The sequence below is a fragment of the Paroedura picta genome, chromosome 4 (genome assembly GCF_049243985.1).
Source record: "Paroedura picta isolate Pp20150507F chromosome 4, Ppicta_v3.0, whole genome shotgun sequence".
Classification (NCBI taxonomy): Eukaryota; Metazoa; Chordata; class Lepidosauria; order Squamata; family Gekkonidae; genus Paroedura; species Paroedura picta.
In genome coordinates this window covers 37,734,152-37,752,973 of record NC_135372.1, presented here as the reverse complement: position 1 = coordinate 37,752,973, position 18,822 = coordinate 37,734,152, and the positions used below count along the sequence as shown (strand labels likewise).

Sequence of the window (18,822 nt, the reverse complement as noted above, 5' to 3'; positions counted from 1 at the left end):
ACATGACCATATATGGTCATATCACCTGATAAATGTCTAATAAATATATTAAAAATTCCCACCGATTTGGGAAACCCTTCCAGGGCCATCAAAAAACCCCAGGGTTTCACAAAACCCTGGTTGAGAAAGCCTGCAATAGGGCATGGACTGTTCTTCTGAAAGCATCAAGAAGTACCGTGATATTTTAATTGCCATGCTAATCATAGTGATTGGGGAATGAGCACAGGAAGTCGCACGGGATAAGGTGGCCATAAGAACAGCCCAGGTGAATCAGGTCAGTGGTCCATCTCATCCTGCACCCTGCCCAGGACAGCCAGTGGGCAAGGGATAAGGGCCATGACCTGTCGCCTGATGTTGCCTCCTGACAATGGTAGTCAGAGGCTTATTCCCATTGGATGTGAAGAAAGTCACACCTCTCAATAGATTTTTTCCTGTTCTAGAGCCAGCATGATGCAGTAAGAGTGGTACCCTCTAAACTGGAGAAACAGGTTTGATTACAGTTAAGAGCGGTTCCTCAGTGGAACAGGCTTCCTTGGGAGGTGGTGAATTCTCGTTTGGAAGTTTATAAGCAGAGACTAGATAGTCATTTGACAGAAATGCTGATTTTATGATTATGCAGATTATGCAGATTATGATGGGTTGGGCAGGAAGGGATGTGCCAGTGTTTGTCTCTTGTGGCCCTTCCTTGCATTCCCAGGGAATTACTAATGGCTGCTGTGGTATGGTAGGTGAATTTCCTCCAGACCAGGCTGGTTTCTGGAGATTTTTGATGTGGGAGGATTATTTGGGCATGAAATTGGGGTCACTATGGGTAGGCAGGTAGTTGTGAGTTCCTGCATTGCTCAAGATGACCATGGAGGTCACTTCCAACTCTATGATTCTGTGATTTCTATGATTCTGTGATTCCTTACTCCTCCACGTGTATCTGGCTGGGTGACTTTGGGCCAGTCATAGTTCTCCCAGAGCTCTCTCAGCCTCACCTGCCTCATAGGTTGTCTGTTGTGGAAGGAAGAAAGGAAAGCGATTATAAGCTGTTTTGAAGCTCCTTTGGCAAGTAAAAAGCGAGATACCAAAAAATAAGAAAAACATGAGCTCTTCTTCTTCTCCCCAAAACTCTTTTTGAGATGTTGGGGACACCGTGGTATGGAAACAGCCACCACCCCAGGATAAAATTACTTTCTCCCAAATGCTCTCTGCACTCGGAGGTCTCCGAGAATGGAGACATGTATAGCTTAACTCAGCAGCGAAGCAAACGGATAAAGATGCAGTGCAGTCTCTCTCTCTCTCTCACACACACACACAAACACACACATACATTTGAAGCAAACAAATGTATTCATCTAACATGCCTTCTGTTCAAAATACACCAACACAGATGGGGCTAGGAAACATCAGCTTGCAAAAGATGCAGTTCCTAGCAAATAAAACAGGAAAGAGAAACACTCATTATCGGAGCGGGGGGGGGGGGACAACTTGTTACCTTGATCTCTGCCTGCATTCCCATCTTCTTGGGAGGGGCTTGGCCCAACAGGGGCTGGGACCGAGGCTGCTTTCCATTCATTTCCCGAGCCTCCACAGTCTACCCTCCAAGCACTTTCCCCAAATTGACAGGCTGTTTTAAACCCTTCCACCCCTTGTTGTGTGTATGACTGCAGAGGTGACCCTTTCCCTGAGCAGAATCCCTAGAAAAACAGCCAAAGCTCTTCTCACCCAGTCTTATAACATTTGGACCCATTGCCCTTTCTGGCAGAAACCAGAAGATATGCCCTGACCTGGATAGCCTGGGCAAGGCTAATCCTGTCAGATCTCAGAAGCTAAACAGGGCCCACCCCGCCTAGCATTTGGATGGGAGACCCCTAAGGATTTGGATGGAGTCCCTCCAAGGAACTCTAGGGGCCATTAGCCAGAGGCAGGCAGCAGCCAACCGCCTCTGAATGTCCCTTGTCCGGCTGCCGGACAATCCCCTAGCGACACTACACACGTCATACAATAAAGAAACAATAATCTGAAGATATTAAAACCTATCTACCTTCGTTGACAGGGACATCCTGTTTTCTCTGTCCTCCCGCAACCAAAGTATGGGTTTCTTTTCCCTGGGGCACCAAATGTGATATTACAACAGCGTTCACAATTCTTTGTGTGTTTTCCTGGAAGCCAGATGCCCCTTATCCGTAACAGACCTGTCCTCTACCATGAATTTGTCTAATTCCCTTTTTTAAAAAGCTATCTGTAATAGTGGCCGTCAGTATGCCCACTGGCTCTGCATCCACAGTTTAGTTACCAAGCACAAGAGTATTTCCGTTTAGTATTCAGGCCTATTTAGTGGGGTACTGCCTACCCACTGTCCAGGATCTCATTTTGGTGTAGTGGTTAAAAGAGGCAGCCTTTCATCTAGAAAACCGGGTTTGATTTCTTGTTCCTCCACATGCAGCCGGCTGGGTGACTTTGGGCCAATCATAGTTCTCTCAAAGGTCTCTCAGCCTCACCTACCTCTGTGGTGGAGCAAGGAAGGGAGGGCGACTGTAAGCTGCTTTGACACTCTTCCAGGGTACAAAGAAAAACCCCTCAGATCTTCTCCTCTTCTTCAGGGAAAGAGAAGTTCTTGCGAGCTCTGCTACCCTAGATCTGAGGACTTAAGAGGGGTGTCAGCTGTAGCCTGCCCTGATCTAAATTAGAGGAAGGTCGCATCCAAATATTATTATACAGTTCCAAGAAGATTCAACAACTCGTTACGTTTTGTTCCCCAGCTTTAAAAGAGAGTGCTTTTAATCAAGGGCTAATTTCCCACAGTAATGCATACAAGTGTCTCTGCCAAAGAGAGCAGGTGTGTATTGACCGAGCTGAATTGCAAAGTAAATAGAGGTTTCCTCTGAGACCGTGCTATTTTTGACAGGAACGGCGTGTTAGACAATTAGCTAGCGGTTTGATAATTCCTCAGCTAAGGATTCGTTCAAAACGGAAAGAGCATCCAAGTCAGTTGCTTGCAGATGCTCCATGCTCTCAGATGCGCGGAACCTTCTGCGACAACATACCATCGGCCTGCGAACACTGATCTATCTGACTTCTTCTCCAGAACCACGTTCTGGGCATCAGCTGGAGAAAGGGAGTCTGGGGGATGTATATGCTGCCACTCAGGGATTGGCTGGTGGGAGCAAGACAATACCATCTCATTGGAAAGAGGACAGCCGAACAAGACAGGCATCAAGTGAGGAGATCTATGTCTGAAGCTTCCAGCATTTTTTAAAGCTGAATTCCCAAGGGTATAGGGATCTCACGTGCCAGATAATTCAGTTTTACAAATTTCTTGAAGTTGCAGACATGGAAAATCCCAACACATGTCTCTTTTGGCCTTGACTACAACAGCTATGTTTGAAAGGTAGTCACCTAACAGAGTGGGCTCTTGCTGGGATTATGGTTGAGGCCAGCTAGAAAATATCTACATCAGGCCTCCCTCCCATCCCTCCTTCCTTTTCTCTTTTCTCTCCAACCCGTCCTTACATCTCACATCTTATTGGCTGATTCATCTCCATAACTAGCAATCCCCAACCTGTGGGCCGTGGACCACATGTGGTCCTTCGACTAATTGGAGGTCGGCTCCGAAGGACGCCTCCCCCCCCCCCGGCCCTTTACAACACACTTCGGGTGTCATTGTCTCCCATCACTCTCAGATGGGACTATCTCATTGCAGAGAAACAAGCTCAGGGTTCCCATGATTTGTCATTGTCATAAGTTAAAATTTCAATGAAAATAAAATGTTCCTTATGTTCATTGTTGTGACGTGTCTGTATCTTATTTTGAAGGGATGTTTAAACATTACCATAGCGATCAGAGAGCATTAGGGCAGTGGTTGAGAGTAGAGGACCTAAGTAAGAGTAGAGGGCCTAAGTAAAAGGCGTTGAGTGGTCCCCGGTGAGTGGTCCCCGGTGATAAAAAGGTTGGGGACCACTGTCCATAACCACTGTGAATGCTGACAGCAGTTTTATAGATGCTGATTTTATAGCTAATGATTTTATTCATCTTTATGTCAAAAATTTTACCTGTTTTATTCAATTGTTATTCAGCACCCCAAGATAACAATGTCAACGAATGAATGAATGAATGAATGAATGAATGAATGAATGAATGATATTTAAAAATGCTCCAAGGGCAAGGTCCTATAATTATGCTTAATTTGATTACTTGAAAATAAAAATAAATTTTTTTTCCAGGCTGTTTTCCCTTTATTCCAAGTGCATGTTCTGGTCAGTATTCGACTTCATATACATTCTATATTTTTATGGTTGTTTCATGTCCAGTGTATAATTTATTTATCTTATAGTATATTGACAAATATGTATCCCAATTTTAATCCTGTCTTTTTAATATTGTTTTTAATAATTTTATAATAATTTTACTATGGGGTCTTTCTATTATGTGTATATATATTAAATATAAAGTTGTATTTTTAAAGATTCCCCCTGGCGAAGCCTGCACGACAAAATGCATAGGGACTTTGTAAAATAAATCCATTTCTTATCACTTGGCATTTCCCTCCCTTTTGTTTTGCGACATGTTGCTGGGTGTAGCCCACTTTCTTTCTTTATACTCCAAGAAGTTCCCAAGCATTCCTGAATGGATCTTTTACCTCAGCAGGGCACGGGAAACTTTAATTATTCCTTTTTTTCCCCCAGCAGACGTGATTGTTCATTAATTCTGAATATTTTAACCACCCTAGCTGCAGAATTACAACATTAGGGCCACGAAAATGAAAAAGAAAAAACCCATAATAAGCACACACTTCCAAGAGAACTGCAGTAATTGAAACCAATCTCTCTCTCTCTCTCTCTCTCTCTCTCTCCTCCCCTCCCTCCCTCCCTCCCTCCAAGTGGAAAGGCTATGATTCTGAACATACTCAAGCGTGCCACTGCACCGCCAACAAACAGGAAGTTAACTAATTCAGAAGTTGCTTTAAAACAACCGAAACACTGAGGGTTTGAGTAGTGGCAGGAAAAATTTCAACATGGATGTTGCTCCATATTTTATACCTAGTCACCTCAAACACTCGCCCGGTTTGGCCAAGAACACCTCTGTTAGCTCTGCCAGCGAGTCTGTTCAACAACCCTAATCCGTCTCTGAGTGCCAACCTAAAATATTCTAATCAGTGCTAACTTCAAGGGGATTATATCTACATGTCTTCTTCATCTCCCTGTAGAAAGCTGGAGATGGATTAAATCCTCAGATGGAACAAGGGGAGACAGGATGGGCATGCCAAATCCAACCAGGTTTTGTTCAAAACAAACCAAGACTCCTTCCTTCCTTCCTTCCTTCCTTCCTTCCTTCCTTCCTTCCTTCCTTCCTTCCTTCCTTCCTTCCTTCCTTCCTTCCTTCCTTCCTTCCTTCCTTTAATTACAGCATGGATCAATGATACTTTGGCTGTTTAAAGTCAAAAACTATACTTTGAAATTTGCATAACATTCTTCAGTACAGATTGACAAAAGCTTACAACGGAGCAAGAGTTTAAACTAGCCGGTAAAATGTAAACAAAGAACTAGCTAACATACGGCGTATTGGCTTGGATCCAGCAATGAACAAGCAGAAGCGCAACACAACAGAGCCGCTCCACTTCTATGAGATATTCATTCATTCATTCATTCTCCTACCCATAGATCACCGTGCCCTGAAATGACTTGCACAACATCCTGCACAAGTGGAAACAGGATGATTCAATAAAGTTGACATAGTCCAAGTAGCCCAACCTGGATAGCCCAGGCAAGTCCAATCCTGTCAGATCTCGTAAGCTAAGCAGGGTTTGCCCTGGCTGGCACTTAGAAGGGTGACCTTCAAAGAATACCAGGGTCATGACTTGGGGGCAGGCAATGGAAAACCACCTCTGAACGTCCCTTGCCTGGCTGCCAGACAATCTTAGGATCTTCTGACTATATAACACACATGCCATACGATAAATAAATAGATATAAAGAGTCCAAGAAGCTATCATAGTCTTTTTCTTACATTTCTGTTTGTGCAGGAGCTCTAGGGCAAGTGGAATTGTGCTGGATCCAATCCATGCTTTACACCTTACAATTGGCATTTCACATAACATTTCATAGATTCATAGAATCAGTTTGAAGAGATGTCCTGAGTCATCTAGTCCAACCCCCTGCACTATGCAGGACACCCACAACCCTATGGCTCATCCCCTGTAACCTGCCACCCCCTTGAACCTTCACAGAATCATCCTCTCCATCAGATGGCTATCCAGCCTCTGTTTAAAAATCTCCAAATATGGAGAACCCACCACCTCCCGAGGAAGCCTGTTCCACTGAGAAACCGCTCTAACTGCCTGGAACATCTTCCGGATGTTTAGACGGAATTTCTTTTGAATTAATTTCATACCATTGGTTCTGGTCCATCCCTCCAGGGCAAGAGAGAACAACTCTGCTCCATGAAGCCTCAAAGCCACTTGCATTTATAGACAGATTGCAGTCTTTCAAGGCTATGTGCTAGATGATAAACGATTACAAGGGAATCTAGTCCTTGTGAAAGTTATGTGAACACTGTGATTTCACAATATAAATAATACATGACGTGTTAGCTAGATCTTGCTATGTCTCATTGACATCTTGCATAGTGGGGAGATGCTATCGTTCAATCACAGTGTATCTGCTTTGCATACAGAACATCCCAGGTTCAATCCACAGTATCTACAGCCTGAAAAAACAACAAGTATCAGAGCTCAACTGGACAGCCACTGCTGGTCAGAACAGACCACCCTTTTTTAACCTTTTGACCATGGAGGTCCGTTTCAAGGACCCCCGAAGTGATGTCAGCTGGCCACGCCTCCATGTCATGCCCCCTCGAAGTGGCATGCCCACCCACACCTTTTGCCCTTTTTTCTCTCCTTCCCCTCCCCTTTATTACTACTGTGGTGGCTCTGCTTCATGTCGCTGGAAAGATGGGCAGGAGCTGAGAAGTCAGCTCAGATCCCACATGATAATGATGATGTTATCCGTTTAGTCGTGTCCGACCCTCGGCGATTCTATAGGAAAGTCTTTGCCATTCACCCCTGTCTCTGACTGCTTCTTTCAGTTGGTTCATGGTCATCCCTGTATCGGCTTTGATTGTGTCGAGCCAGCGGATCCTTTGGTGACAATGTTTCCTTTTGTCACTGACCATGTCGAGCATTAATGATTTCTCCAACGAGTTTGATCGCATGATGTGTCCAAAGTAAGTGAGCTTCAGCCGTAATATCTTGCCTTCTAATGACCTCGTTGGTTTGCTCCTCTCTAAAACTATCTTGTTGGTAACTTTGGCTGTCCATGGTATTCGCAACATTCGTCTCCAACACCATAATTCGAAGGCCTCTATTCTCCTCCTGTCTTCCTCCTTCAGGGTCCAGCTTTCACATCCATAGGTTGTGACCATGCCACAACCGACTTGCCTGCCCTTTCATTTTTACACCCATCTTTCCAGCGAGCCCTCCGGGAAGAGGCAGCCAGTTCCCTAGGTTATGGCCAAGTCCATTCAGGCAGGAGGGGAAAGACCATGGACCCCTGGTTGGGAATCCCTGGAACAGACTGACTGACCTTGGTAGCCCAAGAGTCTGACAGACTAAGGTGGCTTCCTGCATTCGTATTGTAACTGGGTGTTATTCCTTTTGGGAGCTACAGCATTCGCAGTCTTTGGATGGAGATTACAGGGATCCATGCAAAGTTTATACAAATGTGCAATTAATGGAGAGTGGCTCATACCTCCATTTAGGAACAGCAGTTTTATGCCAAAAAAGGGGGTACAAAATTCCATAAATCAGAGGTCCCCAACCTTTCTATCACCGTGGACTGGTCAATGCTTGACAATTTTACTGAGGCCCAAGGTGGGGGGGAAGTAATCTTTTGCTGAGGGACGCCTGAGCCCCTGCTCCGCTTGCTTTCCCGCCGGCGCCCCTGACTTCCCGCCACTGGGGGGGCACTGCCAGCAGCAGCTGGGCAGTGCCACGCCGAGGGGGAGCCCCAGCCATGGCGGCCGCTAGAGAGCACCAAAGGTGAGCAAGCAGCAGAATGGCAGGGCAGCCCACGAGGCAACAGGAGAGGAAGATGAGGAGGAGCCGTGGCCCGGTACCGACTGATCCATGGACTGGTACCAGTCTCCGGACTGGAGGTTGGGGACCACTGCTGTAAATCATGCTGCAGCTATAAAATAAGGTTGAATCTAAAGCAGCTGGCACAGGAATTGCATTTACCTGTCCATAATTCTCTTCTTGCTGCCAGTTATAGGAACTTTAAGAGCTTGGTTTATTCTTGTAACTTTAATCTTACATGCAAATGTGCTGTTTGCAAAAATTGTGCTTTCCGGATGGAATGCTAACAGGCTCCTCTGTACTGCAATATGCACCAAAGTTTTCAGCAAATTATTGGATTATTCATGTCATGCGCGCCACGGGAGTGAGGTACATGGCAAGGCAGCTTCTTAAACGGAAAGGTTTGCAGCCACTCCTGTAGATTAGCTTGTGTATCGATGGAACATAAATTAGGCAAATGTGATCATCTCCAAATGATGCATTAGAGACGAAATAGCAAATTGGCCTGCGCCAAGTTTAGCTACTTAAAACCTCCACCGCTTCTATAATTCATGTCATTTGCTACATTTCTTCCGAATTTTTACTCAGCAGAATCCCTTGTCAAAGGCAAGCAGAGGCTGTGAAAATGGACAGAGGCTTAGGCGCTCTTCCGCAGATAAACAGGCTAAGCTACTAGCGCCCTACCTGTCCCCAGACTGCTTGGCCACAGTGATCCATGCAACGGTCACCTCTAGATTGGATTTCTGTAACTCGCTCTACGCTGACCTGACCTTGTCCTCAACCCGGAAACTCCAGCTGGTGTGGAATGCAGCTGCCAGGGTCCTCACTAGGACTCCATGGAGGGCCCATATTGAGCTGGTGCTGAGGCAGCTGCATTGGTTGCTAGTTCTGGTCCAGATCAGGTTCAAGGTTTTGGTTCTGACCTTTAAGGCCATTTGTGGCTTGGGCCCAACCTATCTGAGGGACCGCTTGTCTCCTTATGCTCCCTGCAGAAAGAAAGAAAGAAAGAAAGAAAGAAAGAAAGAAAGAAAGAAAGAAAGAAAGAAAGAAAGAAAGAAAGAAAGAAAGAAAGAAAGAGGGAGGGAGGGAGGGAGGGAGGGAGGGAGGGAGGGAGGGAGGGAGAAAGAGAGAAAGAAAGAAAGAAAGAAAGAAAGAAAGAAAGAAAGAAAGAAAGAAAGAAAGAAAGAAAGAAAGAAAGAAAGAAAGACTACCCCTGTTCTAGGCAAACCGCCTTATAACCAAAGGAAGGGCGGTATATAAACATAAGTAATAATAAAACAAAAATAAATTGATTTTAATAGCTTTCCAGATGTCCGTGGACTACAATTTAATAGCTTGTTTTAATTCATTAAATTGCTTTTAGATTGTCTTTTATCTATATAGTGTGTTTTGCTGCAAAGGTAAAGGTAAAGGTATCTCCTGTGCAAGCACCGAGTCATGTCTGACCCTTGGGGTGACGCCCTCTAGCGTTTTCATGGCAGACTCAATACGGGGTGGTTTGCCAGTGCCTTCCCCAGTCATTACCGTTTTTGCTGTAACCCACCCCAAGATGCTAGAGTAGGCAGTAAATGAAAACATAAATAAATAAAGTACAAATACAAATCCTCATGCACAATTAATCCTACATATATATTGTTTTTCACAGCTGCTTTATTAAAGGGCATGGGATGTTTTCAGTACCTCCAAACAACAAGGTGCAAATTAAAGAGAAAGTGGCAGCTTAGACCAAAACCTGACTTTTCCTACACCAGTTGTCTGTCCCAAGGTTGATGCTGTTCAAAAGCAGGCCCCCTCTCCTCCCCCCTTGATAAGATAGTCAAATCCCCGTTGATTCGAAGTGTTCCCCACTAAGATGAACAGCATCTCAGTGCTGAAGCATCTGATTGGCATGCAGAAAGTCCCAGGTTTAATTCCTGGTAGCTCCAATTAGAAGGATCAGGTAGCAGGTAATCTAATCTTTAAAAAACCTACTAGAGACCCTAGAGCACGAGTAGTCAAACTGCTGCCCTCCAGATGTCCGTGGACTACAATTCCCATGGACATCTGGAGGGCCGCAGTTTGACTATCCCTGCCCTAGAGGGCCACTGCCAATTTAAGTAAACAATACTGACCTTTGTGGACCAACAGTGTTCTTCAATATACAATGGTTTCACATGTTGTCCACAACCTTAGGGTTTCCCTGGCTTTTCTCCAATCTTCACTGCTGAGAGGTTTGGGGGGAGACTGCAGCAAAGCCTTGATGGCTGCCCCGTGGGCAGAGAAGCTGGGATTCCCCTAGTCCTGCCCACACACCAACCATAAGCAGCACTTCCCAAAAGTGGCCATTCCCCTCAGCCACCAGACAGCTTGTTTTGTTTTGTTTTTTAAATCAGGATTATCACTATTACAGTATGCAGTTCAGGTTTCCTGAATGCCCAGCTCTCGTTTTTTTTGTTTTTGTTTTGTTTTTGTCTCCAGGCCCTTTCACCACAGAGCTATGCCTTTTCCTTTATATCTCCATAAGGAAAAGAGCTGCCATTTAACATGAAATCTGGGGATTCCTATAACCTGATACGCAGGTATGGCAATATTCAATGGCTGATTTTTTTTTTAATTCTGAAATTACCCGGTGGCCTGGTGGGGAAAACAGACATTGCTGGGGAACCAGGGCAGGAAAACTTGCCATGTGAAAACCCCATTGCATATTTATTGTTGCCAGGAAGTTAGAGTTTCATGGCCTGGTAATTGGCCCAGCATTTCTTATCAACTGGCAGGAGATGGTGGAGGCAGCTATATCGCGTGGGGGCGGCAATCTTCGATAGTGCCCAATGGCACTTCCTGTATGACCTGGAAGCACCAGCATTGCACCTGGGCAACACTCTAGCATTCATCCACAAGCTCTATGGCTGCCTTGGAATTTCTGGGCAATGCCAGCACTTCCAAGTTGCACCAGATGTAACGTCATTGTGCTGTGATGAAGATCCCTGGCTTGGCTGACCTGCTGCTGCCCGCTGACCAGCTGAGTGCCAGCAGGCTACAGTTGTCATTACTGGGAGTTTGCCCACCATTCGCAGGCACCGGGTAAGCCTAACTGTATTAGCAGAGGCAGCAGCAGCAGAAAAATCAAGCAAGCTGGTCCCAGTTCCTAGATTTGCACCGTTAAAAACGCAGGGAGTGTTTTTCTCAGCCTCGCTCATCCATAATCAGAGACCCACCTTGATCACTTGCTCTTGGAGGACGGGGTTGGTGTTGCCATTCTGGGCAAGGAGCGCCATCCCAGCCCCTTCACAATAATGCAAGGCCTGGGCAGGGAGGCCGTAGTCCACAAGGCGAGCGGCGTAAATAAGTTTGTATACCTGTGAAAGAGGATGCACACATCACTGTCTATCGCTCTGCCCTTGCAGCGTAGCGATAATCTACTTCGTGGAAAGTCTTGTGCACACAGGACAATCCAGTTCTGCACAATCACAGCGCACAGCTCTGCAAAATACAGCAGTAAGCAGATTCAGCCCATATTCAACCTGCGGGCCGCAGCTGGAAGGTGGTTTCTGTTACCTGGAAAGAGGGGATGAACGCTTTGGGGTGCCCCAGCAGCTGGCAGTATTCAAAGATCTCAGTCCTGTGGATATCCTCCAACTTTACAAACTGGACAAGGGCCTGGCTGAAAGAGGAAAGCAGACAGGATCCGGTTAGGAACAGGAAAAAAAACACACAGCAAACGCTGGCAGGGGCTCCTGGGAATTGTAGTCCATGGACATCTGGAGGGCCGCAGTTTGACTACCCCTGCTCTATGGAAGGGGATATTCCAAGCCTATCCCCACCTGCAGCTTCCAGCCCAGCAGCGTGTAAATTAACATGAGGGCTGCTGGACACTGAACAAATGTTGGGTTTGTTTATCACTGGCTTCTTGAATTGGTTAAATGATTCAACCTTTTTCTGCACAATCGCACCACTTCTGGGGTTTCTTGAAGCCTGAGGAATGTTTCAGGGGTTTCTCAAAGGTAAAAAAGTTGAGAGAGGCTGCTCAGTGGGGTTGCCACTGTGACTTGACTCCACTTTCCACCATCATCATCATTCATGTTTTCATGGCTCCCCCCCCCCTTTCTAACACAGCAACACACCACCAAACCAAATAGCCTCCGTAGAGCCCTGGATTCCTACAGATCCACAGACAGCAGCAGGGCAGTCAGGGAAGTCAGCTGGCACAAACTAGTAAATATTACAGGTAAGAAAGGGGCTCATATGGAGCTCCCAACTCATCTCCTGCTTTGAGCTTTCTCCTCCAAGAGGAATTTAACTTTCTCTGCTGTTGCCAAGAGCATTTTTTTTTAAAGCATTCAAAATTGCCTCACTGCCAGCTTTCTTGCCGTCTGAATTATACATCCCGACCGGGTTTAACTTCTGACATCTGACAAGATCAGGATAGCCTGCTTACTGCCTCAATATTTTACTAGCTCATTCGGCCGCAGTGTTGGCTAGGATTGCTCAAAGCGGAGTGTCCGCAGATGCTTGCTTCCCACCCCCGAGCTTTCTTCTTACTATGGCAGCACAGAATCCATTAAGAAGAAGAGCTGGTTTTTATACCCTGCTATTCACTAACCAAAAAACTTCCAAAGCTTACACTTTCCCTTCCTCTCCCTGCCACAGACACCTGTGAGGTAAGTAGGGCTGAGAGAGCTCTGAGAGAACTGCTCTGCAAGAACTGAAGAACTTCCAAAACTTACAATCACCTTCCCCTTCCTCTCCCTGCCACAGACACCCTGTGAGGTAGGTAGGGCTGAGAGAGCTCTGAGAGAACTGCTTTGCAAGAACAGTCCTAAGAGAACTATGACTGCCCAAGGTCACCTAGCTGGCTGCACGTGAAGGAGCTGGGAATCAAACCCGGTTCTCCACTCTTTAACCATTACACCATGCTGGCTCTCCATTAAGTTTCTATTCAGCGCATCTCAAAGTAAGACTACCTTGCCAAAGGTTTCCATGACTCCATTTCAAGTGTGTTAGAGCTAAATGATCAATAGTAACACACCTTTGAAATATTAAAGGTAAAGGTAAAGGTAAAGGTATCCCCTGTGCGAGCACCGGGTCATGCCTGACCCTTGGGGTGACGCCCTCCAGCGTTTTCATGGCAGACTCAATACGGGGTGGTTTGCCAGTGCCTTCCCCAGTCATTACCGTTTACCCCCCAGCAAGCTGGGTACTCATTTTACTGACCTCGGAAGGATGGAAGGCTGAGTCAACCCTGAGCCGGCTGCTGGGATTGAACTCCCAGCCTCATGGGCAGAGCTTTCAGACTGCATGCCTGCTGCCTTACCACTCTGTGCCACAAGAGGCTCATCAAGAGGCTTTGAAATATACTCCAAGGTTATTTCTCTGTCACAAGGGATGCAGCTGTAGCTTTCCTTAGCCAGCATGGTGTACCAGTTAAAAGTGGCGGCTTGGAATCTGGTTTGATTCCTCACTCCTCCACATGCAGTCAGACGTGGGGCAGTCGTGTCAGAGCTGTTCCCACAGAGCAGTCCTGTCAGAAACTCTTTCAGCTTCACCTCTCTCACAGGGTGCCTGTTGTGGGGAGTGGAAGGGAAGACAATTGTAAGCCGCTTTGAAACTCCTTCGGGCAGTAAAAAGTGGGGCATACAAACCAACTCTGCTTCTTGAAGGGACTGTAAATAAATTGAGTACGGACTTCTGATCTGGCGAGCCGGGTTTGATGCCCTGCTCCCCCACATGCAACCAGTTGGGTGACCTTAGCTCTCTGCAGCACTGATAAAGCTGTTCTGACCGAGCAGTAGTATCAGGGCTCTCTCAGCCTCACCTCACTCACAGGATGTCTGTTGTGTGGAGAGAAAAGAGAAGGCAACTGTAAGCCACTTTGAGACTCCTTCAGATAGAGAAAAGTGGCATATAAGAATCACCTCTTCTTCCTCCCCTGTGCTATGCTTCAGGGCTTGGGGAATGTCAGTGCCTTCACGTCACATCAGCCAATCAGGGAACTCCACGTGATTCAAGACTGCCTGTGTGTAAGACGAGGGGAATCCTTTAGGGAAATCACGGGCGACCCAAAAGTTTTGAGATTCCATGGAAGTTACTGAAACACTTAAGTGTCAGATGCGCTTGGCCTGAAGATGCAAGAAGCACTTGGCCCCAGCAATACTAATAAGGAACAAGCTGCGTAAAGGTGAAATTAGTCGTTAGAACCTTTTCCTTATTAGCCAGCCAGAGTGCCATTAGCATAAGTGGAATTGTTGGCTCTTCAAATTGGATTCTTAACCTTAACAGTGCCTCATAAGGTGAATGACTAAGATGCTTGCTGCGAGCACCACTTGCCTACAGGAAGCCAACTTGATTGGTGCGCCCCAGCACACGCCATGCAGCCCTGAGCAGAGCTACACCCTTCCAAGTCCAGTGAAGTCAACTGGTTCAGAAGGCCGAGGGCCTGCTTAGGAAGGCACCGAAACACCGTTCTCTGCCCTCCTGGGCTCACTTGCCACATTCCAGACACGGAATGCAAAATGCTATCCTCCAAGCTAGAAGGGAAACAAATTTACTCCCCCAATGACTTGAATGATTTGCTCAATGTGATGAGGGACTTCTTTGTTCTTTGGATCGGCAAATGCATAACGTGTGCATCTGTGTCGGGCATCCATAGGTTTTGCAGCCGTGAACTTCTGAGAGTGTGTGTGGGCCGGCGTGTCTCTCAGAATCTGATAATGCCTGATCGATAGCAGTAAGAATTTGACATTCTCAGACATGCAGCAATCTAAATTTGAGTGGATCTAACACCCGAGAAGCGGTGGCAATCTGTATTTTGCAGAACAACGTGGGACATGCTGCAGTCATGTGCGCACTCCCCCGGGAAAACGATTCTGCTAGCATCAGTCCTAATCTAACAAGAATCAAAGAATCAAATTTTGTCAAAATGTTATGGTGGAGCTGAGAGGCTTTCATTCAAAGCCAGCGCCAACAAGATGGCTTTCATTGAAAGCATCCAACAAAGATTCATCGTCAGCCCACGGGGGCTGCTGCACGCAAGGAAAGAGGACTTGTAACTCCACCTCCTGCCCGGACTATTTACCCAACTTGAAATGGCACTGGGGAGCCATGACTTGCAGCTGTTTGGAAAATTGTCGTGCAGTCCATCAGTCTCACTTCAGTGTCAAAACAAGGGTTGCCAACTCTGGGATGGGAAATCCCTGTAGATGTGGGGAAGGGGGAAGTCCGAGCCTTGGGAAGGTGGCGTTTAAAAGGGAGCTCAGCACGGATGTGATGCCATAGAATCGATTTCCCAGAGTGGCCACTTCCTCCAGAGAAAACCATTCTGGACCAGTCAGCAGGGCAAAGTGATGCAGAGGACTCCTTGGAGTCAGCAGATCGGAGTCACTGCTATTGACGAGACATTGCAGGAGGAGATAATATCTAAGGAGCCAAACATGGGTCCACAGCTATGTAACAATATTATAGCCCCTCAGCCCTGTATTGGCAACAGAGAGTCATCTGACATCCAGTTCATCTCCCTGGTCCCCAGAACCTCGGGAACAGCATAAGGAGAAGACAAGGAGGGAACTGCAGGACACAAGGCATGGTGCTCAATTGGCAGCACAGCACCAATTCCTCGTCAATAGCGAAGATGAGTCTTTGCAGGAGTAGGACTGAGGAAGCTGGCAGGTGCTGAGTGTAATGTTTAAAAACACCCAACAAGGGAGTGGCTGTGTGAAAACAACTTGTCTGTTTGTCACTGACCTTGCAGCCCGCACTGGTTTCCTTGCACCTAATCCTAGACTGTGTTCACTGTCGCTTTTGAATTCTCCTTTGGGCTTGAAGCTGTGAGTTACAGCTAACTGGTATCTGATCCTTGGAACTGTATTCTGACAATCTCTGGTGCCGAGAAACTACCTCAGCCTGGCTGCTGGGTGTCTGCAACCAGAGCAGCAATCTGGGGATCAGCTGTCATTCCAGGAGATCTCCAGTGCCCACCTGGACATTAGCAGCCCTAGTTCAAACCTATAAGCTGGAAGCACCGCTACTATAGTGGAAAGTGATGACATCAGTGTGATGGAGAAAGCTGCCAGAGGACCTGACTCTTGAGTAGACTGAAGCCAGTGATTTCCAACCAGTATGCCACAAAGGGGTGGGTGGGGTGGCTGAAGCATCCCCAGAGAAATTAAGTCACCCTTTTGGAGACATCTGTCACTCTCTGCCCCTCAAAGCATGGAGGTCTCTCTCTTCAGGCCTAGCAGGGTCGCTAGGCCTGTCAACACTGCCGGCGGGATATGGGAGGGGGGGGTGAGGTTTCTGGGAGCGACACAACATGCTGATGTCACCCAGAAATTACATTGGCATGTCAGAGATGTGGTGGTGGGGAGACACTCTGGCTTTTGGACAAAACTCTATGGTAGAATTTGCTTCTAACCATAAAGTTTTGTCCCCAAACCAGAGTGTTCACCCCTTCCCCCCCCCCAATGGCCCCGACATCACTTCTGAATGAAGTCACCAAGTTAAAATGTGGCATTCTTCTGGTTTGGGGTAAGGAGGAGGAGGAGGAGTTGTTGGTTTTTATATGCCACTTTTCTCTACCATTTTTCTCTCAAAGCGGCTTACAATCATCTTCCCTTTCCTCTCCCCACAACAGGCACCCTGTGAGGTAGATGAGGCTGAGTGAGCTCAGGACTGCTTGGTCAGAACAGCTCTATCAGGACTGTGAGGAGTCCAAGGTCACTCGTCTGGCTGCATGTGCAGGAGCGGGGAATCAAATCTCATTGCCAGATGAGAAACCCGCTTTAGGATGCTTAGGACTGATCCTGCGTTGAGCAGGGGGTTGGACTAGATGGCCTGTATGGCCCCTTCCAACTCTATGATTCTATGATTCACTCCTAACCCAAGCTGGCTTTTAAAGAATACAGCTTAAAAGCTTGAGTGGTTTGAGAAGAGCTTATTCAGCCCAACTCAGGACTATGACACATGTTCTTTCCCCCCTCTGAAACCTCAGCTCCAGGTCAGGGCTGCACTTCTACAGTACTTTGAAAATCCTCCTTTGTGAGCCCCTGCATAGGCCTTTGTGAGTTGGACCCATAAACCAGGCAGAAAACAGCTTCTGTGCACGTGCAGCATCTCATTCGCTATTAGAAGCCAATTTAGAACTTTTCGAGACAATTACACTCAGTCCCTAATAGACGTGACCTAGGTAAATTCATCCTCTGAGCAAAGTAATTACGGATTTTGTTAGTGCCGCCGAAGGAGATTGAACCTTCTGGCGTCGCCCTGGAAGAGAATTCTCACCCCCTCTGAAGTGGCAGAACGTGTGAAAACGCATTATCTTTTTACACGTAAAGAGAAAAGCAAGCCTCCTGTTTTAATCTGAAGGCGAGCGTCTCAGATACCAAAGGTCTGGGGAACGCTACGTTAGGCCTGGCTACGCAGGAGAGAAAGGAAACGGTCCCGAGCGATGGATTTCCTCTCTGGAGCCCTCAAATCTCAAGGAGGTTTCTTCTGAAGCCTTTTAATCAGAATATTCCAGATACTGGAGAGATGTGATATTTGTGCCAAGTATCCAGCTTGGGGGGGGGGGGTGTAGGGGAGGAGCTCACGTATGCCCAGGGGTCTATAGCGATGGCAGAGCCGGAGGAAAAGGTCGAATTACAGGCGCGCGCACACACTCCAAAATGCAAATGCGAATGAAAGCATCCGCAGTCTCTTAAAAACCATGCAGTCAGGGTGACCTCAAGCGTTTATATCGAGGCACTGCAGAGTGGGAACGCCACAGCTGGTCCCTCTGCAGTCTGATCAATGTTGTAACCAGGGCTTGGGGCAGTTGTCAGAAGATAATGAACAGTTTCACTTCAAGGTGGTAGCAAACGTCTAGATTTTCCCCAACGGGCCAGGAAGCCTGTTTTCTTCTGCTCTCAACAAAGTCAGGCTAGAGGCGTTCCTTCTGACCCTCCTATTATCATACAGAGTGCCATCGTCACACAAGAAAATTGATCCTTCCTCACAAAAGGGCCTCAGCGGGAATACTTGTACAGGCAGGTGCTTCCGTGCTACAGCAGAGAGTGTGAGGAGGGCTAACTTTTCTTTGACAGCAGTTTGGCCCGAAGACTCTATCGGATGATAATAATTTCAGGTGCTTTGAGGGAGGGGAGTAACTGTTGTGGTGTAATGGTTACCAAGATCTTGAGAGACCTGCGTTCAAATCCCTACTGTGCCATGGAAGCTTGTTGGGTGATTCTGGGTCAGTCCATCTCTCTCTGCCTAGCCTACTTCAAGGGTGGTTGTTGTAAGGGTGAAAGAGTGGAGGGAAGAAATAAAAATATACAGCCTAATAATACAGCTTTTCTATGCAGAAAGTTAGAAATGCTCTAATATATGAACACTGCATGTATTTATTACAAGGTAATTAAAGACAATTTTAGGCTTAAATGATAGCCTCACAGATATATCATTAAATAGTACCACTGGGCCAGTGTGGTGTAGTGGCTTCTAATCTGGCAAGCCAGTCACAGTCCTGATAAAGCTGTTCCCACAGAGCAGTTCTGTCAGAGCCCCACCTTCCTCACAGGGTGTCTGTTGTGGGAAGAGGAAGGGAAGGCCCTTGTAAGCTGTTCTGAGACTCCTTGGGGCAGTGAAAAGCAGGGAATAAAAAACTCTTCTTTTTCTAATAAGGACCATATAGCCCTGACCAGATGTGTTTCAGCTGGATAGTCTTCTTCAGTGGTCAAGCATACAAATATGGTATTAGACAGTAGTTCCAGTCATGGAATAATAATTCAATAACAATTTCAAAAACTAGGACTCAGT

General features: G+C 46.7%; 1 protein-coding gene across 12 annotated transcripts in view; it reads right to left on the bottom strand.

Annotated features, from left to right (window-relative positions):
* Positions 1–18,822, bottom strand: part of SEC16B (SEC16 homolog B, endoplasmic reticulum export factor) — a 78,637-nt gene that overhangs the window by 30,700 nt on the left and 29,115 nt on the right. For all 12 annotated transcript variants that reach the window (XR_013230038.1, XR_013230039.1, XM_077332492.1 and 9 more), the window contains 2 exons: positions 11,590–11,695; positions 11,250–11,390 (listed from right to left, as the gene is read on the bottom strand). Coding sequence is in view for 10 of the 12 variants with exons in the window: in XM_077332492.1 (XP_077188607.1) it covers positions 11,250–11,390; positions 11,590–11,695 (247 nt within the window). In the remaining 2 variants the exon portion in view is untranslated. The remainder of the gene's footprint in view (positions 1–11,249; positions 11,391–11,589; positions 11,696–18,822) is intronic.